This window comes from Gavia stellata, chromosome 12 (assembly GCF_030936135.1).
Source record: "Gavia stellata isolate bGavSte3 chromosome 12, bGavSte3.hap2, whole genome shotgun sequence".
Classification (NCBI taxonomy): Eukaryota; Metazoa; Chordata; class Aves; order Gaviiformes; family Gaviidae; genus Gavia; species Gavia stellata.
In genome coordinates, this window is record NC_082605.1 from 10,699,130 (window position 1) to 10,726,922 (window position 27,793).

At 33.6% G+C, this 27,793-nt stretch overlaps 1 protein-coding gene across 1 annotated transcript in view; it reads right to left on the reverse strand.

Annotated features, from left to right (window-relative positions):
* ERC2 (ELKS/RAB6-interacting/CAST family member 2) overlaps positions 1 to 27,793 on the reverse strand; it is a 499,899-nt gene that overhangs the window by 289,624 nt on the left and 182,482 nt on the right. The window contains exons 8-13 of the mRNA XM_059823475.1: positions 21,927 to 22,064; positions 13,885 to 14,025; positions 13,196 to 13,336; positions 9,700 to 9,735; positions 3,782 to 3,811; positions 2,711 to 2,904 (exon numbers count right to left, since the gene is read on the reverse strand). Of these exons, the coding sequence (XP_059679458.1) occupies positions 2,711 to 2,904; positions 3,782 to 3,811; positions 9,700 to 9,735; positions 13,196 to 13,336; positions 13,885 to 14,025; positions 21,927 to 22,064 (680 nt within the window). The remainder of the gene's footprint in view (positions 1 to 2,710; positions 2,905 to 3,781; positions 3,812 to 9,699; positions 9,736 to 13,195; positions 13,337 to 13,884; positions 14,026 to 21,926; positions 22,065 to 27,793) is intronic.

Below are 27,793 nucleotides of genomic sequence, written 5' to 3' on the forward strand. Positions count from 1 at the left end.
CCCTCTCTAGGGACACCAACAGGTGGCACAGTTATATACAGATTTAAATCTTTATGCCAATGTTTTTAGAAAATAAGGAAGAAGGAGAGAAAATAAATTAAATTTTAGAGAAACCTAAGGTGAGCCTGATTAGTAAGAAGGGTTAGATACCCACTCTCTAAAAATATTTCCCTATTACACCTTTATATTGCTGGCAGATTGCTAGCCTTACTGTACTAATCAACAAATTTTTGCCTGTGCTTATGCATGGTGGAAAGTAGCTTTAAGACTCCATTACCAAATAAAGGCAGTAACTTCTGTTGATTAAATTAGTAATAGATAATTTTTACATAAATCCTTCTTTTTTTTCCTAGTTTACAATGATTAACTTACATCTGCTGTGTGTATAGGAATTCAGAATTAATCTTGAAAGCTGTACATAAGTTAAATCAAGTGAGAAACTGGACTAAAGTTAATAGACTTCACAAACAAATCTTAGAGCTTGATGATTCCCGAAAATTGCAACATACCACTGTCCTTAGCTGGTCATGCCACAGATATCTTAGTGTAAGTATTACAGAAGCCCTTAAAGGTTCATAGCAAAGCTTACTACTTCATCATATTCAAAATACAGTGTATGCTGTTCAAAAACTCTATGCTTACTCAGTGGTACCAAATTATTTTCTGAAAAGTTATTTCAAGATCAACACCCTCATCAACAGTAACAGACTGGAAATTGCTGTCCCAAAATTTCACTTATAAAGTGCATCGAATTTTTTTTAAAAATTAATACAAAAATAGAAAATTCTGTCCATTACATAACCCACTACAGGGTTTTCAGACAATAAGAAGAGGTTGTATGCTGACAAGGCTATAGTAACATCTATGCATCCCCTGGTTCCTTGTTTCTTTGTTATCATTGTTTTGTAATCAATAATTCCCAATTTAATTCAAATAAATCTACTTATCTATATTGATTCTTTAGCTCTTTTTTATATAAAATATTTAAATCAGATTAACATTTACTAAAAATTTTAGATCACAAGCTTCACTACTTCTTCATGTTCATCTTTTAATTGTCATTTTAACATTCAACACATATGTGATTACTACTTAATAAATGTCTTAAGATTATTCTCTTGAACAAAAGTTTAGCATGCCTACTGTTGTTGTCTAGTGTCACACAATAATTCAGTAGGGTTTATAGCCCAATGAGGATATCAGTTACTGTTTCTGTAAAAACTATACAGTTTCCACCAGCCTGGTCACACCTGGAGTCACTATATTACAAGCCTAGGTCTGTAATTGCCCCTACGATACGTGCACCGATGGGTGGAATAGGCAGCAGGTTCTTGACAACACAAATTCAGTAATTGTGTTATCTTTTTCCAATATGCTGATTTAGGATTTTGGAGAGTTTAGGGAGAATTCACAGTCATGGTATACGAAGTGACCACTCTTCATTACTAGCTTCCTCTGGTATCTACTTTACACATTAAAATCAGTGCAAACACTAGAGTATTCTAAATTCCTTCTGATGTGGTGAGAGAGGTAACTGCTAATTAAAGTTGTCCTCATGTAAACACTCAGTTCTATTTCGAGTACAAATTTTTTTTTTCACTTTAAATTTGAGGTCTCAGTTCTCATGACACCTTGATTGATAACTGTATACTATTCGTTATCATCATTATTAATCCTTTGCCAAATGTCTGCAGAGAAAAATAAGTTTTGGCAACAGATAACTGTGAAGGTTGATAAGTCATCATCAGTAAAAGATGCTCTACACATCTTCCTTTCCAAGCTGGCTGTTTTCCTCCCCTTAAGGTAACCAAAATTTCCAGCAGATCTTCCCCTTTTTCTTGGTAATTCTCCCTAATGGGACAGAGCAGTGCTATGTCCTGACTGGAACTATAGCAATATTCACAATAATGAGATCCCTTAAACTTCTCTTTTGGAAACATGAAGCACTTTTCTTCTGACTTGATCACTAGAAAACAATTATATAAAATATTTGAAAACTTAAAATTCTTTCTTTCATTTACCTAAGAGGTAAGTAGAGGAAGGGAACAAAGAAATCAGGTCCACATAACTTGGTTATCAATCAAATAAATTGCAGCATACTATATGGGAGAAGCTTCCAAGAATCATTTAATTACGAAGGGTGTGAGAGAAATGGATCCCAAAACCCTCCTGTCTCCATTAAGGAAAGACTGTACAACCTACCCAGAAATAAATCAAACACTGCCTGGTCAACATCAGAAAATATTCATTTGAAGCAGACTAAGACTACACAAACACTGAGAAATAGTTGTAACTATTATTAAATAGTCATGAAACCGTTTCGAAATACTTACCCATACTTTTCAGGACCTCTGAGAACTAGTGATGCAGTTCACATTGAAGAAACATTTGTGGGGACAGTTTTGATTTACCAGTTACTAGAAAGACAGGATTGTTCCCCAGCAAGGTTTCCTGGGAGGGTTGTTGTCACTGTAAATTGCATATGGCTTTTCTTATATGTGTTCCTTTTATGGAGACTACTAAAAAAGTAGAAACCTTAAATTGTTCCAAAGTCAGCAGACAGGAGATGCAGTTCTCAGGTAGCCATTTTTTTCATTTCTGATTCAATTTTGCAAGGCATACCAAATATTCTGTTAAAAAACATATTCTACTCTTAACTTCCCTTCTCTGCTAATGTCACTCAGTGTAAGACAAATAATACAATAATTACCTTTCTAACTCAGCAATTTTCTTATCTTTGTCATTCTTCTCATTCTCTACTTCCTTGAGTATTTCTAGAAGTCTGTCAACCTCAGCCTGAGCTTTGCCACATTCTTCTCTATAGTACGATGCCTCTTTGTCAAGCTGTTTCATTCTGTCTGCAAATTCTGGATTCATCCGTGCCTCCTCTTCAGCCTCATGAGCCTTCAGAATCAATATTTAAAAAAAAAAAATAAGGATGACAATAATTTATATAGCTCTAAGAGCTTTACTTCTTCAGTCTCGGAGTTCAAATTTTCATTAAAAAGGATTATGGGTATTTCTGTCTGATGACAATTTTTTCTACAGAAGCATTATAAAAAGGAATGAAAATATCTTCGTAGTCTAAAATTAGTCAAACTCTATCATCCTGAAGGGGGAGGGGATTTATTAAGGATTTTACATATTAAAGTGACCATATTTTGGGGGTGTTTTTTAAATTTTAAAAAAAATCACCTTCTAATTAATTTAATTCACATTAAGCTTTTAAAGTGTTTCAAATATATAGGCAATTTCTTAATATATCATATTCTCTCTCTTTCCCCATATGTATATACACACTTTATCCATGTATATATATATATACACACACACAGATACATATATACATATTGTGATCTGTATCACCAGATGTTTCAAATGCAGTTTGATACAAAGAATTTAAAAGAAATTGGTTTTATGCAGTGCTGTTTTAAAAAGACAAACCAATAAACTAAAAAGTTGCTTTCAGCAGACATTTTACCCAATAATCCTTTTTCTCTTATCGTTAATACTTAACCTGAAATATCAGAAGAACAAGCCCATTGGTGAAAACGGCACAAACCTGGCAAACACATGCATGGATGGGTGGCAGTTTCACAGACAAGAAAGAACGCAATGAATACAACAACAGTGCAGAGCCCAATCTTACTCCCATCAAACCTAATGGCAAAAACCCAATTAACTTCAATGGGAGCATGATCTGGCATCAAGTGCTTTAAACTGTTGGCTGGAATAATCACAGACAGATGGAAACAACAATGCACTGCAATGCTTAGCCTACCCCTTGCTTCCCATTATTCCTAATTGGCATCTTGAAAGAGCAGGCAAGGAAAAAACAAGTAGTTTAAGGCAGTGCACATTAAACATAGAAAATTCAGATTACATTCTCTTAACATACAGGAATTTTACAGAAATTCAGGATATTTAGAACTGAAGGTCCTCCAACTAACTTATTATGCAGAGAAGATGTGGACTTACTTATCCTTCTTAATTTCAGGGAATAGACAATGCAAGCAAGCAATGAAAGAAATGCAGATCAAAATGAAACATGCGGGTTTGGAAAGAATTAATATAAACTACAGATACTAGAATGTTCATATTCTTTGCAATGGTTAAAATTTTCTGTATAAATAAAGAACAAGTCTGGGTTTAGTATAAATACAACAATTAAAAAATCAAAATTACTAGGGAAGAAACTTAGGGGGTTTGCATGTAACATATCATTTAAGCATGAGGATAAGAAAAAAGATAGTAGATTTTAAGTGTTATTTATCCTACTGTGAGATTTTTATTCAGAATAAATTTTTGGTTACCAAAATAAGCCAAGGGAATGACCTAAGAAGCCTAATAAACCTACTGGCCTTGCTCTTCAGATTCTCTGTTTTGGATAATAATACATGCTCCAGCCCTGAATTCTATGCAGATACAGGACTTCCCTAACACAGAGCTCGTTTCAAGGTAACATCCAAAGAGTATCTTGATTTTACTGTTTGGGTGAGATGCTAGCAACAGATTCCTTTTCATCCTCATAAATCTTCCTGCTTTAATAATAAACTTTGATTTATTTTATACTGGGTGTTAGTTGTGTCAAGAAATTTACTTTCAACTGACTTTGTAATTTTTGAAGTAAAAGTAATACTCAGACTCAGGGCCAATTATGTGAGAGACTGTGTACCAATTTCCAGCTGCAATCCTCTGCAATTTTCCATCCGCTCTATTAAGATATTAGAGAATGTTTTCTCTCTCCAAAATGAACACTAAGTGTTCTTTTGCAAAGAATAAAAATAATTCCATAGGTTAGTAAAGGTAAATTCACTCTACAGAAAGAAAAAAAAAATACACCCAAACTCCCACCTTTAAGATACTAAGAAACCTACGCAAAGAGCATGTTGATCCCTATTGCTCTTCAGATTTCTCCTTCTCTCCTAAGGCTAAATCCAGAATTTCACAGTACCCCTCTAGAGGCTATCAACTCTTTCATATTCCTCCCTGTCAGCTTTCTTTCCCTTGGGTTTATTTTAGTGTATAATTCACTTATTTACCAGCCTTGCTTCCATCATTTCATAAACAGGTAGAACACCAACCTTCCTGCCTCTAACCAGACTTTTCTTCACTTTAGCATACAGGAACTTCCACCTTCAGCCCAAACTCCTGTCATGCACCTCTTCCCTAGCTTTAACCCAGGATAAGAAACAATGAAGAAGAGATAGACAAGTCTGTCTTTTTTTTTGCTTTTCATTGCCACACTGGACTTTCTATAATGAAAATACATAATTGGGCAAGAACGTGATAGGGTCACCAATACAAAGGTGCCAAATGTTCAGTTATCACAGAATATTTGTGTCACACAGCAGCTCAGAAATGTACTGAACAAATTATCTACTGTACATCTTATAACTAAAACGTCACCTGAAATAATAGATATAAATTATATTCTTCAGTTTAGCCCTGTAATCCTTGCTCAATAGCATGCTAAGGAAATTAGCATTAAGTTGCAAAAGTATTTTCAATTCTTGTGCTTTCTGTGGTACTCATGCCATTCCATATTTCTGGGATGTGTTTTTGGAAAATTCTGTAGCACAAACTTGGCCATTGTAATTCTCCATGGTTTTCAACACGAAGCGGAACCTATAAGGTATGGTCAAATCCAATGTGATTAAGTATCCTACCTATACAGGGTTTTGAGGTGCAGCACAGTTATCCATAATGTCACATATAAATCAATATAAGCATTCAGTTCAAAGACAAATATAAGATTATTTTAATCTTCTAAAAAAAAAAAAATCCTGGTATTGCAAACCACCAATTAAGTTCGTTGCCTGTACTTTTACAAGCACTTCCTGTAGAATATTTTTGGACTATCAGCAGGAATCAGATTTCTACAAGGGCACTGCTTCATGAAGAAGGAAAGGAAAGTTTGTTAAAAAAGGAGAGCAAGAACATAAAACGTTTTTTAAAAAGAGCTTTCTGCTGTTGGTACTCTAACTTGCGATGAGTCTCTTTAAGGGAATCTTCATGTTGTAAACAAAGCTGCTGATACTACAAGAGAGCAAAACACAATCCATCTGACACTTCCAGGACAAAGGCATAGAATTACTTATAAGTGCCCTATTATATTTTATGGCTTTGAAAGATGTGTTTGGATTTGAACTAGGCATTTCTTTTTTAATTGTTATACACAGATCAGGGGTAATTTGTTGACAGATGGACCTTGACTTTTAAGGTCAAACAGTAGGCCCAAAGGAGATGAAAGGCAGCTCAGCTGATATTGGCCCTGCTCCCACCCGGACAGGGCAGATTTGGCTTTTTTGCAGGCTCTGAGAGACAGGCTTGGATCACTTCTAACCAGAAGCTGCATGGTTATCACACAAATCAGAAAGTCTCTACCTATTACTGCTGTCCTCTCTTCTATCCTTTTTTTTCATTTCTTTCCCCCTTTTTCTCCCTAAGTTCTCTGTTTTCTTGGGAAGAATACATTTTCCGTTTTTATGGGGCTTTTAGGGCTAAGAGTTCATGCATACCTTTCAGCAGCAAAGTAACTTCTCTCTTAATCTGTACCTGTAAATTATACTTAGGTGTGCAGACTAGGCTAGTTTCAAACTAGCACACTTTTGTCTGTCAATCTTGCAACTATGCTTCATGTTATTTTTACAATTCAATAAAAATAGCATATCACTCTATTATTAGAATTTCACTAATTCTTATAGTAATTATGTATCTGTTCTGTTATTTGCTTAATAAGTACTACAAATACTTCAGAAGTAAACATTTCCTTATGTAAACCACAAGTTTCCTACAGAAACACCATAATAGTGTGGTACAGACATGCAACATGAATTATTTAGTCTATTAAAATTTTATAGTACAATCACGCATGCATTATTCTGCATAACAGAAATGGATGGACAGATACAGTATTTCACTTTTAAAGCTTCAGACACAAACATACACAGAAATCAACCAAATACTTCATTTAAAAAAAATGGAACAGCAGAATTTACATGCAAGAAATTACTTTGTAAGATCCTTCAAATTTTATTACTTTCAATAATAAACTAAAAAAAATGCTGTCACTTTAATATTTTTGTAGACTCCTTAAAAGTCAAGGGTTTTTTATTTAACTTCAGGGACTGCTCTAAGCAATTTAGAGTGGATTCTGCAGGTACTTTAAATTTTAATCTGACATTGCTCTGATGGAGCATTTGGAAAATAAGTCTTTACTATTCAGAAAAAGGTTCACCGGAACTCCAAACTAAGTACATCATTATATTTTTATTACAGGACAAAAACAATCATGTAACTTCTTATAATCAATTTTGCACAAGAATTCATTGGGTATTTCAAAAAGTTCACCTTTCAAAACAAACATGAAAAAATGTGCACCCAATTCTGTTCACAGCTTATTCACACAGGTGAATACCTTGTGAAATCATTTACTATAGAGTACACAGGATTTGCACCTCTTCCATATCATCTCCACTTTGGTACCCAAATGTGTATAAAACACTTCCTATCCATTGCTGCATTTTAAAAACATTAGATTCAGCAGTTAATTAAAGGTTTTGAGCTGATACCTGTGTGACATAGTAAAAAAAAAAAAAAAAAAAAAAAATCACATTCCACCACAAAAAGAATGCTGTAGTACTGCATGGGCTAAAAGAGGTCTACTCAGAGATTGACTGTTATTTCTCTGACAACACGTAAACAAAAGAGCATTAAAACTTCAGTATTTTAAGATTAGATTGCCATCTGTGTTTTTATAATACTACTATTCTCAAAAAGAAAAGGTAAGGAAACATTCTATTAAACAAAGCATCCCAACGATTTACAGTACACAAAAAAAATGTTCCAGGTAACTGCTATTATGTCATCTCAAAGAATAAAGGTGAAATCTTGGCTTGTGGAATTCAAAGAATATGTTGCCATTGACTTCAACCAAATCACGATTTCATTTCAAGACCTTAGGTGGTTTTGGGGGAGAAGAGGATCATTACTACTTATGTTGTTAAAAGTAGACCGATACATATAAGTAGGAGAAGAAAGAAGATGAGCAAGAAAAGTTTATTTAAGAAAAACTGTCTCATGGATATACTATGATTGCTGCCTGGTGCCAAAGGAAAAGGATCTTGCATCCATTATTTTGGACTGCTGACAGGCTGTCCTTTTGAAAATTAAGTATGTGAAGGCAGAAAAAAAATTAAGAAAGTACTGACTGACTTTGGAATACCATACACAAATAGACTAGGTAGTAACAAACTAATTCCACACAGCAGAATAACTAATATTGAAATTGTGACTGGAAAGCATTTATGAAAATCAAGAGAAAAACTAACACAAAAAAGACTCCAGTCTGAAAAGACATGCACAGTAGGAGTGCAAATTATATGAATAAAAACATAAATACCACAAAGGTGATCCAAGATGATACAGAAAGAAGAGTTTTATCATTCACAGGGAAAAGCTCTTTGACCAGCTGTGTGCTGGATGGTAAAGGTGATAACATCAGGTCTTACGCTACGTACGATGAATTCATGACTGGATTCTAAAAACAGTTAACCAATAACTTTAAGAGCAAATCCATTACATTCTGTGGGACTCTCTTTTCCCATACATAAGTCATGACATATCTATTACATGGTTAGAAGTTACAAAACTTAGCAATAATAGACTCCAAAGCTGGAATCCTGGTCCACTGACATTAATGGCAAAATTCCCATTGACTTCAGTGAAGTCAATACCTTCCCTAATGCACAGTATCACATTACTTAAGCTACAAAACCAGTTCTTCCATATACACTATCCCAATTACATGGTAATTCAAACTATGAATACTATGTAAACTATAGCTTATAAATTGCTATTACAGTTACATAATTTTTTCTGTCCTGTGATGCTCACAGCATATCAGATGTAACAGTCTCAGCCAAAAAATGAAAACTGCTCTCTGCAGAGAGAATGTTTGTTACAGTTCTTCCTCAAATTGAAAAAGGAACACAGTCAAGTCAAAAGGGTAGATACTGTGCAATTAAAGCAGACATTGGCAGGAATAATAATGCTAAACAAGCCGAAGTAATACTGTTTTGGCTTTTTCAAACACTGCCCTTTGCATTCATCATTTTATATTTCAGCATTTTCTTCGCTTAAATACAATGTTTCCATATTCTTGATATATACATATATATAAATGCTGAATGTATACAGTCTTTTATGAGTAAAACTGATCTGAACTATTTTAATCGTACGGACTTTTGACAATAGTACCAGTCACTTCCTAGATATTATTATTCACATAATCAACTCAGTCACTTTAAAGATAAACTGAATAAATTAGAAGTTATTCAAGTTTGAAGGATCAAATAAAGTACTGCAGAAGGAGGAATCAAAAAGCAAAGAAAAATAAAAAACAAAATAATACCCAAAAAACCAAAATAATCTGCATGCTTTTTCTAATGGAGAAGTTGAGGACCTAAAGGCTAGGACGTTTGTTTTCTCAGAAATACTGTATGTACCTATATAATACAATTCATATTCTTAAAATGGCCTTGAAGTCCACAAAGTTCATTTATTTGGATATAATGAATATAACATAGTGAGCAGAGGTATTCTGCAAAGCTCCACAGAGGAATAACACAACACAGTAAGGTAATGGATCCTCATGCTTTCATATGTTACAGCGGGCATTTTAAAAAAAGAACTTACTGGATTGTACATCTGATTGAACAACTGTTCAGCTTGCTACATTGCAAAGTTGGAAGGGAGTGAAGCACAGACAGGAAAAGAAGGAAAGATCCAGGAAAACAGCATTAGCTCAACAAAACCAGTGCATTTGCACAGAAGAACTTGTCATAAGAAAGTAGAAATTTAAGATTCTAAACATTCCTTGGTGAAAGTGAGAGGCACTGGGGAAACGTAAATGTTGACTTTGGCTCCTAAAAAAGAATAGCTGGAGTAAGAAATTTAAGGTTTGTGTTACTTTCCCTTTCTCGAGTTAAATAACCCATGAAATAAAGAAAGGTGTCCACTTTTGATGATACATTAAGTGCTGGTCTCAAGCAATGAATCATGAGAAGTGCTTTTGGCTGAGACTGCAATTTATCACCACGGCTTCAAAGATGGTAATAATAAAAGATTAATTAAATTGTATCATTAAATTTATTACTTTCCTTTTGTTTAACACAAGACTGAATTTTCTATGCAGAATGACTTTTGAACAGTACAGCTTGGCAAAAAGTGCTTTAGCAACTGCAAATATGTCAGTAAGCAAGTAAATTTAAGATAATGAAAAACAACAAAAGGAGGAAATTCTAGAGTGGATAATAGGATTTTATATATATATAGACACACATATATATATAAAACACTTAGCTACCTATTAGGTAATTCCTGCTGTTCTTTCACTAGTAGGAATACAAAGTAAGTCAACAAAAAGTCTGTGGAATTTTGGCAAAAAAAGCATTCAGCATTCTTCTGGGTTTTATGATTTTTTTTTTAATTTTATGAATTTCAATCCATAATCTTTGTCACAAAAAGTTTAATAAGCATGTCTATGGTTTTAAACATTACTTTGTGTCCCAAAATATAGCACAGTCACATGAATAATTATTCTTTATGAATATCTGATTTATTACTTTTTGAAATGTGTCTACACTATAAAATTAGAAGAGTGGTTTTAGAATCAGCATGTTTTCTCCTGCTGAAGTGCAAACAATCCAGTTAATAATACTGAAAAATATTTGGATCTAATCAGCCCCAATCAAAAACATCGTTATTAACAATAAATTAATCTTATTCTCTCCAAAAACAGACAGGAGAGGAAACAAGGGAAGAGAAATTTTAAAAATAATTTTTTAAAAAAAAATATACAGATTTTGGTTGGACTTGGCCCTTGTACATGTTTTCTTTCAGGCATAGTACTTATTACCATTAGTGCTCATGGAAAACTAGCTACTAGCAAACGTGAGCAAAATACCATCTTCGTATTTATTAGTATAATTAGTATAATAATTTGTTAAAACATCTAAATCAACATTAAATTCTGATGATTGTACAATACCATAATGAAAAGTGCCTTCTCTATGATATTTTTAGAGAGGAGTAACATGCAAGCTGCATTCAAATTTCTGAAAATTGCAGACAGCCCTTTGGAGTCACTCTTGAAAAACAGATAAAAACTGTGCCCATTCCTTCTAGCTTCCATAGCCGTTAATGTTCATACATAAGCACACTTAGGGGACATGCAGGTTAATTTACTCCAAGCTATGTTGATGTTCCCTCCTACTCTAACTCAGACATATGCAAGAATAACCCAGATTTCTGTTTCAGTTAGTTTCCTAAGGAGTAAAAACATGGTGAAGGTAGATTTCTGGGGACCAATTACTTTTAACACAGGATATTTAGAGGTTTGAACATAAAGTATTTTATTAGAGAAAATGTGAATTGAAAATTACTGTTTGGAGTCTACTATCATTAACAGTCACTGTTTCTTTTCAACAAAACATGCCCACAAAGAAGGTTGTAACTACATTTTATTGTGGAAATACCTGGTCTCCTACAAATGTTGGGTGAATTTCCATTGGGGCTTTACGCTGTATTTATGATAAAACTATTATGTTTTCAACTTTCATTTAATAATCCTTTGTATTTATACACAGGGAACATATTCCTTTTTTATATGAAAGACGTCCCAGACACTCTGACTTTTATAAGTGCTTATTTTTCCATGAGCGTATGATGTGTTTATATGTACAGTCATAAAAGATTGACTCAGGATTTCAAGTCCTTCAAGAGGATTTATTTGGGGTTTTTTTTTTTTTTCAAGTGATCTGTGCTTTTAGGGTTTTTTTAACTAGTTTTTTAAATTAAGAAATCAAGATATTTCAGATTGTAATGAAGTATATTTTGTAGTGAAGAACAAAGTAAACAAACACATTTTCTAACAAAAGAAAACAAATAAAGAACTTCCAGAGAAATAGCTTCTTTGGGTATTTTAATTCTGACATCAATAGCTTTTATAAGCTATTAAACATTTAAAGTAGTTGTGTTTCCATTAAAAGCTTTTGTATATGTTTATTGAAGAAGATTCTCTTCCTTCTTCTCCACAACTAAACATGTAACACAGACACCTAATTGCACATATTTGTTCTGAATTAAAAATAATAGAAGTATGAAGTTTACACTCTGATATCCTTTGCACTTTGCAATACCTTCTTCACAGGTAAGGCTATTGAAACACTGCTTAAACACAGAGCAGGATGCTACTCAACCTGGGTAAAAAGAGTATCAGAATATTATCCTAACAGTAGTAACATTCATAGAACAAATAAATATTCTTTTCCAGAAAATGAAACATTAGATATCAATATAAAAAATGAATGTTTGACATACACTTAGTCATGAATTGCAGAAGGCAAACATAAAGCCTAAACCCATCAAATATGTCATGAGACTGGCGTTCAAACAATGAGAGCAGACATTACCAAATGACACACAAAAAGGTCAAAGAAACAATATATGGTAGAAAAAGCATCAACAAACTTGCAAATAATTTAAGCAAAAACTATTTTAATGCAACAATTTAAATAAAACCATGTTATAAAATACAGGATTTGTATGTTTTCCTTTAAATGCTTGCTTCCACTACTTGCTGAACAGAAATACTGAATAGCTAGCTGAGATAAGCTATGCATTATTTTGCTTAATTATCGCAAACGTGTTCACCAACAAAGCCAAAAAATGCCAAAATAAAACCTAGCTAGAGTTTCCATTTTGGAAGCAGTAATTTTTTCATTAGGAAGTACAGCATCTCCTGGACAAGCCTTTAATTTTTTCCCATGCTACAAACATTTCAGTCTACTTCCAATAGTGGTATAAATTCATATACATACAAATTGCTGGTTTGATAATTTCTTTCAGCCCTTCTACTTTCCCTCCAATGTCTGGCTCCCAGTTCATCTGTTTGTAGCAGCTTCTCAGAATTCCCTCACATAGGTATTCAAGATAATTTCTGAGGCTTACTAGTGGCTTTGATACAAGCCTCTTAAGTTACAGTATTTGATGCAAGCATCAGCAAACAACATAAGATGGGTAGATTTTAGATTCACTCCAGAAGAGTAAATAAGCTCATCTTTTCAAAATGAGAGTGTGGGATGTTGATTTTTGTTTTTCTGATTGCTGTTTGTTTTAAGATGGAACTTACCTTTTTCAACTGTGCTTCCAACTTACTACACTCTTCTTTCTTTTGTTCTATGGCTATTTCTAAAGACTTAAGTTTGGAGTCTCTTTTCAGCCCTGCTGATGCCAATGAAGATGCATGTTCTTTGAGATCGATTAAACTAGACTGAAAAATGACCAAGAGTAAAAAGTTAATTCCTAGTCACCAGGACACTAACTTATTGCCAACTTAGTAATCACTTGGATCCTGTTCCCCCTCCCCTTCCCCAAAAAGAGGTGACACAAAGATAAGCATTAATAGCAAAAGACACCGTTTTGACAATACAATTGGAACCACAGGAGCTAGCATGCAGTGAAACATAGAAACATTCTTAATACAGACCAGTTGACATTATATTCTGCAGGTACAATTACTTTGAAGCCTATTGCTTTAACTGACAAATGAAAACAGGAGCAACAATGGAATATTTGAGCCTACTGGAGGCTTATGTAAAGGAAAAAACAGAGATAATGACACACAACTATGCAAAAAACTGAAGCAATATTTTATGTACAAAAGTAAAGACTATGAAGAATGGTTAGAAAATAGCAGTTCAGAAGCTGACCACTGAAGTGGCAGAATTTTAGTACTTAAAATGATTCAAGAATAATCCTAATGCACTTTCATCATAATGACACAGATAGAAGAACATAGATTTTACTGAAAAGACTGACCTCTTTTTCTGTCAGTTCAGCTTGTAAAGCATTAACTTTCTCCTTCAGTTCTTTGTTTTCTTTTTTATAAGATTCAATTTCTTCAAGTCTTTCTCTGTCATCTCTCTCCCTTTGCTCCTTCAAGCGCTCTATAATTCTTTCCTAACAAGGGAAAGAATTGCAAAATGGAAAAGTTGGGAATAATTTTAAGAAAAGACAGAATTGAATTTCTTTACGTTAAGTAGCACTTCAAAAAAAAAAATCAACCTTCAGAAGCAGAGGATGATTGAGTTAATGGTATTAAAGACAATGCAAGATTTCCCCGATTTCAATAGCATCAGATCAAGGTTTTAAATACTTGATAAGAGTAACATAGTACAGAAACTTCATTAAATACCTATACTGATATGAATATGCTTAGTCTTGTGATAGATATGGAAAGTTATTCATCTCAGTAATGTATTTCCTGTATTCATAAGTGACTGAAGTCTTGAATAAAAGTTCAAAAGAGCAAGTCCATGACTAGTTTACTCAGCTTGAATTTAGTTAGAATTTTTAGAGTGCTAGTAGCCTCTATAGTGGTTGCAAGAAGTTTTCAAGGTTCCAAATCTAATTAGAAATCATTCACTTGCTAATTATCAGTAACTTACAGTTTACAGCAAAAGTACCCTGACACAACTTATGATATCCAAAGGAAGTTTTTTCTCCATCTAATTAATAGCAATCCTACACACATTTAAACTCAACCAGGTTTTTAAATGTTTTGCTGACTTCCAGCTACTATTACAAGGATTGTTGAAAATCACCAGTCAAATCAAAGGGTGAAATGTAAAAAGCAGATGCAGTAGTATGGCTTTGTTAAGCTTTGATAACATTCTTCAAAATCACATTCTACCAATACTTGAAGGACACAAATACTAATCAGAAGGAAATATTTAGGGTAAAATAAAATAACCACTAGAATTGCATTTGGATTGGGAATAGGTCAATTTAAGCAGAGTATCAGGGGAACTAATAGTATCATTTTGGAAGCGGGGGGGGGGGGGGGGGCGTGCAATGGAAGCAACGTCATTTAGTAAAGTTAAACCTACATGGGACAAAACTACATCCTCACTGATGAAGTTCTATACTACCAGTGGCATGGCTCTGGTAGAACCGTTAGCATACTCACGGATCCCTATTCAAGTCCTTTTGTACTTAAACTATTTCTTGTAGATTTCAAGTGTAGGAGTGGGATCAAGACTTAAAATACTATTTCATAGAACTGGACAAGACTGATGGAAGCCTAATATTATTAGAAAGAGAGAAAAATCTCATGCTAATTCCCTCTGTCCATGATTCCTTATACTGCCATATATATACAAACACCCACACTAGAGATATAGATAGATATACACTCACACACACCCCACACACACATACAAAGTTTACCTTTGCCCATATCAATATACTCTCAGCTGTGGTTATTACATCTCAACAAACATTACAATGCAAGGAATATTTCAGCAGCTGTACATCCCATTCTGATTTGTAATAAACTTAGACATATAAGAAAAGTCATAAAGAAAAAAGTTCATTCATTATCAAAGTTAGCTTAGGTAGTAACAGCACTTTTAAAAAGCGCATATTGTTCCGACAATCCTGGTTATTCATTCATTTTCTCCATGCGCTAGGTATGATGTTCCTCCAAGCCCTAGAGGATCTTCTGAAGATTGCTTCCGTGCTTTTTAAAGCTCAAGGCATATTTTACAAAAAGCCAACTGTCAACACTTATATGCATAAAAAAGAGCCTAAACTCAAGGCTGAGATTTTCACCCCAGCAGTCTCCAACCTCAGACATATTCAAAACCCAGCTGGACAAGATCCTGAGCAAATTGCTCTAGCTGACCCTGCTTTGAGCAGCTCAGTTGGACTAGATAATCTCCAGAGGTTTTTTCAAGTCTCACTGGTTCTGTGGAATAGGCAGAGACATTTTCTAGATTCTCTACCTCAAACACTCGTTGTTTCTCTTCTGCTCAGTCTCTCTCCCCCCCTTTTCACAATTCATCCCTTTGTTATATACTACAGCTGGAAGCCAGTATTAATTTGTTTCACCAATAGTCAAAATTTTAAAAAATGCATCACATTGAGTATTTTATGCCGTAATTGTATGTATTAGTAAAATTCATGTTAAATATTATTATAAGTTTTTAAACAATTAGATAAAGATCTTTACCAAATAAGTAGTTATATTTAAGTTTGTAAATAAATGTATGTTGAATCTTTTAGACATTGGAAAATAATCAGCATTATACTGAATAATCTTGTAATAAGAATATTGGTATAGTTATTATTTGCTACTTGGTTCCTAAGGAAAACCTTTTCAAAGGTCTGGAAGTTCATAGTGCTACTTTCATTTTGCATCTAGCATTCCCCTGAGATCAGGGACTCCCTTTCACAATCTAGCTAACTGAACATACATACTACCAAATTAGCATTATTGTAAGAATCTTCACAGAAAATAGTGTTGACTACTCATATAAAACTCATATCCCTACTTATTTCATTCAGAAAGAAATACACATTAAGGACATACCACACTCCACTTAGCATACAATAAAAAAGATAAGGCCAAAACCAAAAGTAGCAGGCTATATGTAATTAAATCTGTTTCCAAGACAGTATCAACTGTCTATGCATTGAGACCCCTAGCACTGCAGATGTACATAACTCCTGGGTTCATTTAGCCCAATGGCAAAATCCCCCTTTGAATCCTACCTGGCAGGATTTCAGGTAGAAATGTGTTCATACAGAATGAAGGCCCTTCAACAGCATCATTGTTGAGTATTACACAAAAGAAAAACCAGCAAACAGTAATTTTTAAAAAAAAAACCTAGTACATTAGCTGGCTTTTGCCATATAGATTATGCAAGAAAGGGATATGGGATACTAAATAACTTCACGTTTATTCCCAATAAAAAATAATATAAATTCTTAATTTCTTGAATATTAATGTTAAAATGCCAGCCCCCACTAAGTGGAATATTTTAATAACCATTCAGAATCTACTTAGTTATATTCAGGCTTAGTTTTATACCAATTCCTTCTTGAGGATTTATTCACCTAAATTATTTTTTTTCCTCTATAACAAATTAAACGTAACACTATTTCATCTTATTAATGAACAGTATAAATTTTTTTCACAGTCAATCACAAAAGAAGACTAATTTGTCTGTCAGCTGCATAAGGCTAAATGTCAAAAACATGTTAAAAGGCCCTAATATACCATGTTTTACTTGATTAACAGCTAACTTGCAGAAATCCCAACAATGTGTTCTTGTTTCAGTCTTATTTGCATTGGCAAGCTTTCCTTATGCACTAATCTAGGACCTCACAGGTCTAATCTATTTGCACTTTATCACAGAAGCAGGAACTGAATTGCCACAGCATATAGCTCTATTATCAGACATACTCAATTGCTTATCTGCTGTATGCTGCTACAGTAGGACCAACTTTATAAATATCAGCTTCATGAAAGCAACCTCTTGAGCTGCTTTGGGCCAGTCCAAGAGCTGAGATACTCCTTGAAAAGTTTCTTGTTAAAACATCAAGGAAGCCGATAGCAGTTTTTCATACTCTGATTTTCAAACTTTTTTTTTTAATAGGAGTAAACTTATTTATTGTTTATTGCAATGTAACCTTTATTGTTGTTAAGAATTTTCAGTGCTTAGGAGAGGCTCCAAACCTAGGGGTAAAGAACTGAATGAATACCTTTTTCAGTTTAGTTCTAAAATGCACTCAAAAGTGACTAAAGTGCTGATTCATTTCTGATTCCTAACAAGAGAACAAATTATATCAGCAATATTGCCAGAAAAATACAAAGATTAAAAGGAGTTCATTTCAGGAAATTTTGATGCTGTTTTATGATGTCTACAGTAATTTCTTATTTAGTGTTACCAAGCTACCTAATCACTAAATACAAAAGAAAATCAGAGACAGATACTTGGAAAAAAATCTATTTTCCTGAAGAATAAGGAGCTATATTTTCTAATTCAGAGCCAAAATCTCAATCTGAGTATTTTCAAGAACAATGCAGGAAAAACATAAATGGTCAAGCATTTGAGTTTTGGACTTTAAAAATAGCTTCATAATTTATTCATTTCATATGATCATGTTTTAATATTTTTTTCTTCCCATAGAAACTAAGAAAAGCAATTACATTCAATTTTAGTGAATTGTGGTTAACTAAACTGGTATAAATAAATTTAATTTCTATTTTAAAAGAGCTTCCCATGATGCTCTTGGAGCATTTTCTTGATTATTTTTTTAATTAAAATTCTAAAAAACTATTGAATTGACAAAGAATTAAGGCAAAGCCAAAAATTGTGCTTAATCTCAGACTATAGAACAAGATGATATAGCTGCAAACTAGGCCTGATATAATTTCTAGGGAAAAAACCACAAAAACCCAAAAAAACTCCTCACAAAAAATATATTTCCATGGAAATCAGGTGTTCTTGAATGAAAGCAGCATCCTTTCTTGACCGCATTACAAATTTAAATTGATAAAACTATTTACATTGATGCACTTGTTAATAAGAAACTATCACTAAGGGTTCTTGTTTTGTCCCATTTGGACAAAAATCTGTTCCATGTTCCTACTAGTATTTGCAGTGGGAAAAAGTCTGATAAAGTCTGTAGGTCTTAACAATGTTACTGCAGATAGGAATAGGGGTAAGAAAGGTTACTCACTGATAGCAGCTAGGATGAATTGGAAAGCTGGTACATCCTAGGTACTACACTTAAGACTGAGAAACCTACCCTTGACAGCATGGCCTTCAAGAAACTTACAATGGGAAAGAAATTGTGCATGATTTCTCTGTACAACAAACAAACAAAATGATACAGAGAGATGCTTTTACCTTGGAAGCTTCCTCCTCATTGTGTCTAATGCTCTAAGACCAAGTACACTGTTTCTCAAAAGCTCATATTAATTCTATTCTGCTATACTAATCATTCCCCAACTGTAAAAAGACTTCCCAGTAGCACACAGTGACTGGTCACACAATTAAAAAAAAAAAAAAAAAAAAAAGAAAAATCCATCAGAATCATCATGAAGTTGAATTTTTAGAACATGATTCTCTCATAAGCAAATTTAGCCAATGAACTTAAAGGGCAGGGCAATATTTTAAGTCCTTTAGAACTGATATTCTGCATCTAGATTTTAAAGTTTATCATCAGTATTGCTACCTAGATTGCCAACCACTGTAAATCACCCAGTAACTGTGTAGGAGCTATACTGCTGTGTATCTGTTCAGAAACTGGACAAATATTAATAATTTAAATAATAATTTAATTAAGCTTACAGATCTCAAAATACAGAAAAATAGTCACAGGAAAATAAGAGAAATGCAAACAAATGAAAATTTTCTGTTAAAATTCAAGCTATACGTTCCTACTCTAACACAGATACTAATTCACATCATGATTTAGGCATGTCATAAAAATTGACACTCTCCGTTATAAAGCTTATTTGTAGAAAAAGGCTATTACTTAATAATTCTGTGTATCTTTTGCTTAGGTTAACAAAGTAGTATTTTCTGAAGTAATATAAAATGATAAGCATATCATTTACATAGAGAGTTCTTCCCTTTATATACTGCCACCTAACTTTACAAGTAACGATCTCTCCATAAGTGATTGAAACAGTCACCAGACACCATAGCACAACTCAGCTTCATGCCAATTCTCAAAAATGTTGGCTTATAAAAGATACCATTGCCTTCATCAGCTGCAAGAAAATGTCTGTGGCAGAGGAAAACATCCCATAGCATTCGACTTGGAGTAGCCTGCAGCTGCTCCGGAGTGCAGGGAAGATGCCATTCTCAGCTGACTGTCTGTAAGCAAAGTGACTACTTTGTACAGAATTCAACCTTAGGGACCCCGTGTGAGTTCTAATCAATTCCACTTGGAAAAAACCACTAATCACACTGATTCTTTTAAAAAATGTCTGTTCATATATATCCATGCAATTCCAAATGAAGTAGACATGAATTGCAAAAATACCTTTCAGAGAAGGATCTATGTTTATCAAAATTTTTCAAAACATTAAAACTAGCATCATTTATTGGACTTTGAACCTTTATTACAGCAGTCAAATTAAGCTTGACACAAAATTTCCAGACCCTCAGTGTCTCTAGTGTTGTCACATTTCAACTTACCATATACACAAAAGAAATCCTATAGCACAATTTTTAAACAAACTCTGGGACGAATCCTCACTATGATTATCAAAAATAATGCATCCTGAGTTTAGTAAAATTTTACAACTTGTATGTCTGAGAATAATAGAATATTTTATTTTCAGATACATACAAAACTTCAAAATTATAAAAAACTTTTACATTTAGTTATTAGTTTACATTTATTTCAACATATTTTAGAATGCTACTGGTACAAAATTACTTGAAAATAACTAATTGCCACTCATTACTTTGGGTTAGGTTTTAATCCAGTACTTCTTAACCTTTTGTATTTCTGGTAGTGAGAAAAAGACTATACATATCATATGCAATACCTCCACACTTGCTGCTTCTACTATGAACCCTGGCAAACTGTCATTAATTTAATATTTTCAACAGAAAAATACATTACAATTGGAGACAGACTGCAACTTAGCAAATTACCCCAGCTAAGCAGCATTGCATACATGCATTTTCTCTGAAGTGCTGCAGTATAGCTGAGGCAGAAAATGGGATATAAGATTTCTTTGGCTTTTGACGATCTACTTCATGCTCAGTTGCACAGGAGAACTGGCAAATTTGCAGTGTGACACTCACTCTGCTTTCTATGTTGACAACAGTAGCATGATGGTTAAAAGACTGTTTTAAACTCTCAGCTGCCTCTATGGACATTTTGGGCAAGTGATAACATAGACTAAACCAGAAAAGACAGCTTACAAAGAGGAAAAACAGACTAAAAAGTACTTCGTGTCATTTTTTAATAATATGTTGTGAGATTGGTGAGCACTGTGTCCAGATTAGCAGTGAAAGATTAACAAAATGCATGTACTTTCTTTATTGCATAAATGCTGTAAGCTTATCCCTATGAAGCCATGGAAGTAATAGTAATGCCAACTTTTGTCACTGTTGTTAACCAAGCAATTGTTAGTAAGGTGATTAAACATACAAAGAAATAAAAAAATCCAACATTAGCATTTTAGGTGATAGTAACAACACCACAGTGGCATTTTAAAATTGTATACAGTCATAAATACCTTCATAGGCTTGACAACTGCAGAATGGCCCATAATACTTTAATTAGTTGCACTCACCTGTGCACATTTAAATGATATATATTAAGATCTGTGAGCTGCAAAAAGTGGATACTTGTACTAATTTTTTTGGCATATAAACCCACTTGGATTACCTCGTATTCAAAGTTAACTGCAGGAAAAACCCTGACCTCACTGAAACTGGTGGGAATGTTGCCGCTAATTTAAACAGTCCAGATTTATCCCTTCTGCTAGGTATTTTCAAATTAAAGGCATATAATCTTTAAAGACAAAAAAGTAATTCTCCATTTTTTTACAAAATACAGTTTCTTTTAAAAATTTAGTGTAGGAAACCAATAGTGCTAATAGCAAGCCAAGGTAACAGTTGGTACAGTCACTTGCTGTTGGCTCTTCAGTTAGGCTCTGCTTAACAGACAAAAGAACATGATAATCAAGATCACAAAGCCATAAAAAGACCCAAAACTCTACCTTCTTTAAGTCAGGTGTCCATGCCTTTCAGTTCTTTCAGGGAACAACCACTCATCCCATTGACTAAGGGGAAAATCTTCCCATGTTCTGAGCCATTTACTCTGTCCCCATTTAAAAGAACATCCTTCTTTACCTGAGAGTCCAGTTCGAGTTCATCAGCTGGGAATCACTCCTTGCTCATCCTACCAGAACAGAGCCACCTGCTTCCCTGACAAAGCCCATAGGCTTTGTTACATGTGCCAGCCCAACTTAAAAAGACGTTTTCTGGACATCCTTCATCCACAAGAGCAGCACATAATGCTATTCCATGAGAAAACATTACCTTTTCTGATAGAGCTTCTTCTAAGGTTGCTAGTGCTGTGTCTGTGTTACTAGAATCCGTCTGCAATGACTTCACTCTGTCTTTTAGATTAGTTAGTTGCTTGTCTTTGTCCCTAAGTTGTTCCTGTAGATTTTCAATCTGAAAATAAAAACAGATTATAAAAGTCATCAACCTTATCTTAACGTTCAAAGAGGGACTTGAATGTATACATATTACACGAGATACATATGTCTCAGTATACTGCCAAGTTTTTACATGGTATAATATCAACAGTTCTTAACTTCTGTCCTATTTTGTTTTCCTTTGCTAAAAAGTATCATTTTCTAATAAATTGTAGGAAAAAGCTCAGTGCAGTCAGGTATTTTATTATTTAAATATTTTCTGGTATTAATCACTTTAGTTTAAGGTACTGCATTATCTCAGTAATTCAAAGTATGTGTGGAATTACCCCTTTAGATTATTCTAGTTGCAACAAGAAGGACAATGAAAGGGAGAGGCAAAGCAAGTTCAGCGAGCCTTAAACTGAGGAAGAAGAAAGATGATAACCTACCTATCTAAAAACCTCTTCTACATTGCCCTGCTGTAAACTCACCTGGACAGAGATCAGGATGTTTATAGTTCAAAAAGCCAAAAGCAGGAAAAAAAAAACGAAACAAAAACAAAAACACCAAACAACCCAAAATCTCACTACCAGTTCCATTCACCTTCTTCATCTCCATGAAGATTTAAGGTATGTCACTCTATTTTGGATACTAAAACCGCTTTAAACCAGTCTAGTTCTTCCTCTAGTGAGTACTTAAACATACTGCTAAGGTACCTATAAACACACGGTTTTGTTAAACAGGTCATGATTTATAGTGGTTAAGAAAAAAAGGTTTTGCACAAACAATTTTCCACAGGACCGTGTGGATTTTGGAAGCAAATCCGAATAAAAGCATTCAGCTTCTGATTGTCATGGCAATCACCTTCTATGGCTGTAAGGCACTATGACCTTTTGGGCATAATGCAGAGAAAACATGTAGTATGTCATATGTGTAAAATTTTATTAATTGTCTATTAGAAGAATCAACCTCCCTTCATCCTGTGCTCTCAGTGCCACTCACTATTATGCCACTGGCATAAACCCAAAATTTGTTCCATAATACTTAGCACAAATAAACAGGAACAAGAAAATTAACCAGTCTATTATTTTAGCATGCCATTTTATATAATACAACAAAATATGCCTAAATCCATAAGGTATCATTTGTTCAAAACTGGTTTTAAAAGTGCTATTAAAATTGGATAAATTATTGCTGTCAACAGAGATTCAAATTCTTACTTTCGCCAGTGATTTTACACTTTGGATCATGTTCTGTTGCTACTGAAATGAATGAAGTTTTGCTGTTCATTTTCTCATGGCCAATATCATTTCCAATTAAAGCAATTCAGATTTTAACAGAAGCAGGATCCTTCATAATTACTGTCAAAGTGTATTTAAAGATTCTTTTACAAACCTGAAGCTGCATTCAATGAATGTGCAGCTCAACAAAAGTCAACAGTTATGTCAATAAAAATTTGGTCTCCATATGCAAAAATGTATCACCATAATCAAACACTTTTAATTTGGGGCATACTTTGGTAAAAATTCTCCTCCTACTACATTATACATGTGCAGGAAAAAAAGCCTGAAGTTAAGTTTTGACATCATACATATCTGTAATTAACAAATCATAAACCTGACAGTACAACTGTGTATACTGTACAGTTTGTTTAAATGAATTTAAATTTTAAAATAACATCAAAAAACTAAAATAAAATTTGAAATTTGAGGAGCACATTCCAGTTAGAAATTCTTTATAACAGTATGGCAAATACAAGTATTGTACCTTTTTTCTTTTTTTCTTTCTTTTTTATAGACATAGTTTGGTACGTCAGATGACTGCTATGGACCAAAGATTCCGCTTGCTCTGTAAACTATAAAACACTAAGATACATATAGAAAGGCTTTTTGGGAAGACCTGACATAGAATAGCTCACTCTTGTAAATGACCTCTCGTAATATGTTTCTTCATGTGTATATTTTATACAGATACAGAAATAAGATACGTGTGTTAATGAGTTAAGAACTTTTTATTTTATAGCATGTGTATTAGTCACATCTAAAATTACATTAACTGGCATTCAGAGGACTGCACACTCTTTCTTCACTTTCATCCAAGTATTGATTCCAACAACTACCTCATGACACCCTGTGGAATACTTAAGCAATTGCACATTTCAGCTTCACCGAAATAATTTCTGAGGCAAAAAGGAAATAAAACAGAAGAGTGAATATTGATTACATGTTCTTTGAAACAAAGTTAAGATCTCGTCCTTTATTATCATCAGCTTGACCTACCAATTCTAGGCACCCTAAATTAAAGTACTTATTTCCTATGCACAGTGCTTATCTGAATTCCACAGCATTTACACGATTTCCTTCCTCTTAAAACTAATTTAAAATATGATCCAACCCTTAACCAAGAAAACATGTTCTAAAATTATTCAGCATTTACAGAATTCTTTCCTCAGAGGTAAAGAGAACAGGCAGCAAATTAAAAACATCCCCATTGAATCACAACTGCTTTAAAATAAGTCATTCAATGCATAGTCCATAGATAAAATAAGAGGAAAGATCTGATTATTCTTCTATTTGTGCCATATAAATCTGAAGGAAATACTTTGATGGGAACAGGACCACACTGGGGTATGTGAAAGTCAAATCAGTACAACAGAGTGTTTGTTTGTTTGTTGGGATGGGCACCGGATTAGTAAGGATCTGCTAATGCAGACAAGATTTTATGACCAGTTAATCACAGAGTTCTCTCAAAAAGATTACAGGAGGCAAAGAGATTGATCAGTCTCACATGTTAAAATCTTGGAACACAAGATATGATTTAGTTCTTCCTGGGGTTTTTAAACCCAGAAAGAACAACAAAACCTCTGGTAACCTCTGTCATTCTCCAACATACATCTGGGTACAGGCATATATGTAAGGATATAATTTTATTGCTGAATAATGACTTACTTTTGAGCATGCCTGAATTCAATATATGACAGGGACTGTTAAGACTTTCTTAATCCTCAAGCACTTTTTATCTGATAGGAAATTAGTTACTGTGTAGTTTTGTCAACATGTAATCCTTACCTCTGTAAACTGCTATGTCCCTGTGCCATGAGCTGTATGGAAAGAAACTGCTCTATTCTTTCTGTATTTCAGAAAGTGTGTATATTCCCTTGACAGATAAATGTCTTTCCTATGAGGCATCCTGTCAATAAACTGCAAGTGTTAATCTTGTCACTTTTTGCTGACTGTCTCAGTAATTCTTCTTAAATTCTCAAGGGATTAAATTAAATCTCACCTGCAGACAGGCTTTAAAATTCTACAGTAACTCAAGTTCTCAGAAGAAAATTACTTTCATTACCAAATTTAAGGTACTGTACTCTGGAATTTGCAAGAAAATTATATAATCAAAGAAAATGTTCCATGCTATAACAATTTGCCTTTAAATATATTCATTAAAGTATAAGAGAGTTTAAGACAGTGTAAAAGGGAATTTATCAGAGTCTTCCTAGGCCTAGCTAGTGAAGCCATAAAGTCATATACTTAAACTTAGCTCCATATATTTTGCTCTCTGCTCTGTATTTGAGTTTTAAATAACTCAGACAACAAATATTTTGTAACATTAGCTTTTTTAATCCTAAAATTAATTTCACTCTATTCTAAATGTCTCTAGGCAGAACTCTTTGAGATTTGCTTCAGGTCATGTCTGTTCCAGTGAAATAGATCAATAATATTTTTAGTTTAATTTACATTTAAAATTGAAACACAGGAGAGGAAACAGAACATTTGTATATATAATTTTCATTATTTACTAAAAAAAACCTTACTATTTTGAGAAAACAAATTCTACTGAACAATTGCCCAAATACTGTTACATTCTATTTTAAACAGTTAATGCAATTACAAGAAAAAGATATTTAATAAACAACAGCATTCATCCAACATGAGCATTAACTATGACTACTTTAAACCTTAGTATTCATTCTCAGGCTTTAGCTGCTGCCTCATAGACATACATAACAAAAGACAAAAAAAGGTAACTATTAATGGAAACGGAAAAAAATAGAGATAGTTCAAATACAAATACTCTAAATATCTACTTACACACAATTTACTTTTATTAGTAAAACACATGATAAATGTTTTGTCTCATATGGTGCTTTTCAGACATATCTCAGAACATGAAACCAGCTTTGGTAGCGACTCAGTAAAACAGATGTATCTACAGGTGTCCTAACATCTCCATTCGTTTACACGTGTGTATGTGTGTGTGTACATGCATAATTTGTAATGAAATACCTCTCCTTAATGACTAGTTAGAAAGAAAAAAACTAAAGTAATTTTTCCCTACCATGACTGTAAAAATATTACTACCTGAAAGCTCAATATACAGAGGTATAGTTTTTGGAAAGCACTGTAGATTTTTAGCCAGAAATTTTTACTGAATGATGTAGTTATTAAATACCAAGTCAGTCAAGGTATTTTAAAAACTACATTAACAGGCTTTACAGGAGCTATTTGAAGTTTCAGCCTATGGGGCGAGAGGGAGAAACTATGGCTCCATAGCCTTCCACTAACATTCATGATATACATTTTTCAGTTTAAACAGGATTTCAATTAACGGAATGAGTTCACTGAAGGGCAACTTCTGCTTCCAACAGTTTGACATTGCAGAATTGTCTTTTGTTTTGAAAGAGACTAGCCCCAAAAGTGCTTCATCATTCAGTACCACTACCTTTCACTTTGTTTTTCTTCTTTTTAAGTAGGTATACAGACAAGCATTAATTAGGAGTATTTTTTCAAAAGTCAAAGAATAGATACATTTAGATTCTAAAAATTAAAATAAATGTTACATTGAAAAATTATAGTATAATATAAAACTCTTTAAAATATTATAAAATGGGGGTTTGCTGCTTGCAACTAAATATATTTATTAAAGCATAAGATTTGCACTACTCTGGCTTTACCAAGGTAATTGGAAAAAAAGTTTGCTAATCTTATCATGACATGATAAAATGCTCTTGGATTTCATAAGCAGTTCCAATAGCTACCAAAACACTTGATTATTTCTCAATAGACTAAAGCTTCTTACCTATATTGCCTGTTGCACAATATGTTCTCAATTTAAAATCTTTCCAGACTGCCTTCCTCTTACTACCTTCCAAATTTATATTTTCCAAATTGGAGTAATACAGCAGCATTGTACTTACTTCAGATTACAACATACCTCATGGTTCAATATTATCTTTTAGCTTTATATTCTTTATTTAGCCATACAGGGCTTTTTTAAACATCAGAGATTTTTCAATGGCCCAAAGAGTATGACCAGCTCAATCCTATGCTGTCAATATGATAGTGGATTACTAAATCAGAGACAGTAAAGGTATTTGTAAAGCTGTCCATAAATTTTACATAACCCTTAAGGGTTAGTTTTTACCTCAAACTTCCTTCTGGACGACAGTTCAAAGTGGCAAAGCACAGCTGCACAGTGACTGTCACAAAGGAGCTAATGAAGCAAATGCTGCTTCAGACATCAACTCTCACATTAACCTGATGACAAGAGCAATAAAGAAGTGGCATGAGCTAGTAATTACCCTATTGCTACCTTCCCAGCTCACGTAATCCAAGCAGGAAAGAAAATAATCCTTCAGAATTTTGCTTTACTTGACAAGCTTAAAAAACAGAAAAACACGTAAGTCCAAAATAAGAAACCAGAAAAAAAGGTAAGCAGAATATTTTTCCTGAGGTACACTTACGTTGTTGCCCTCCAAAGTTACAGCAT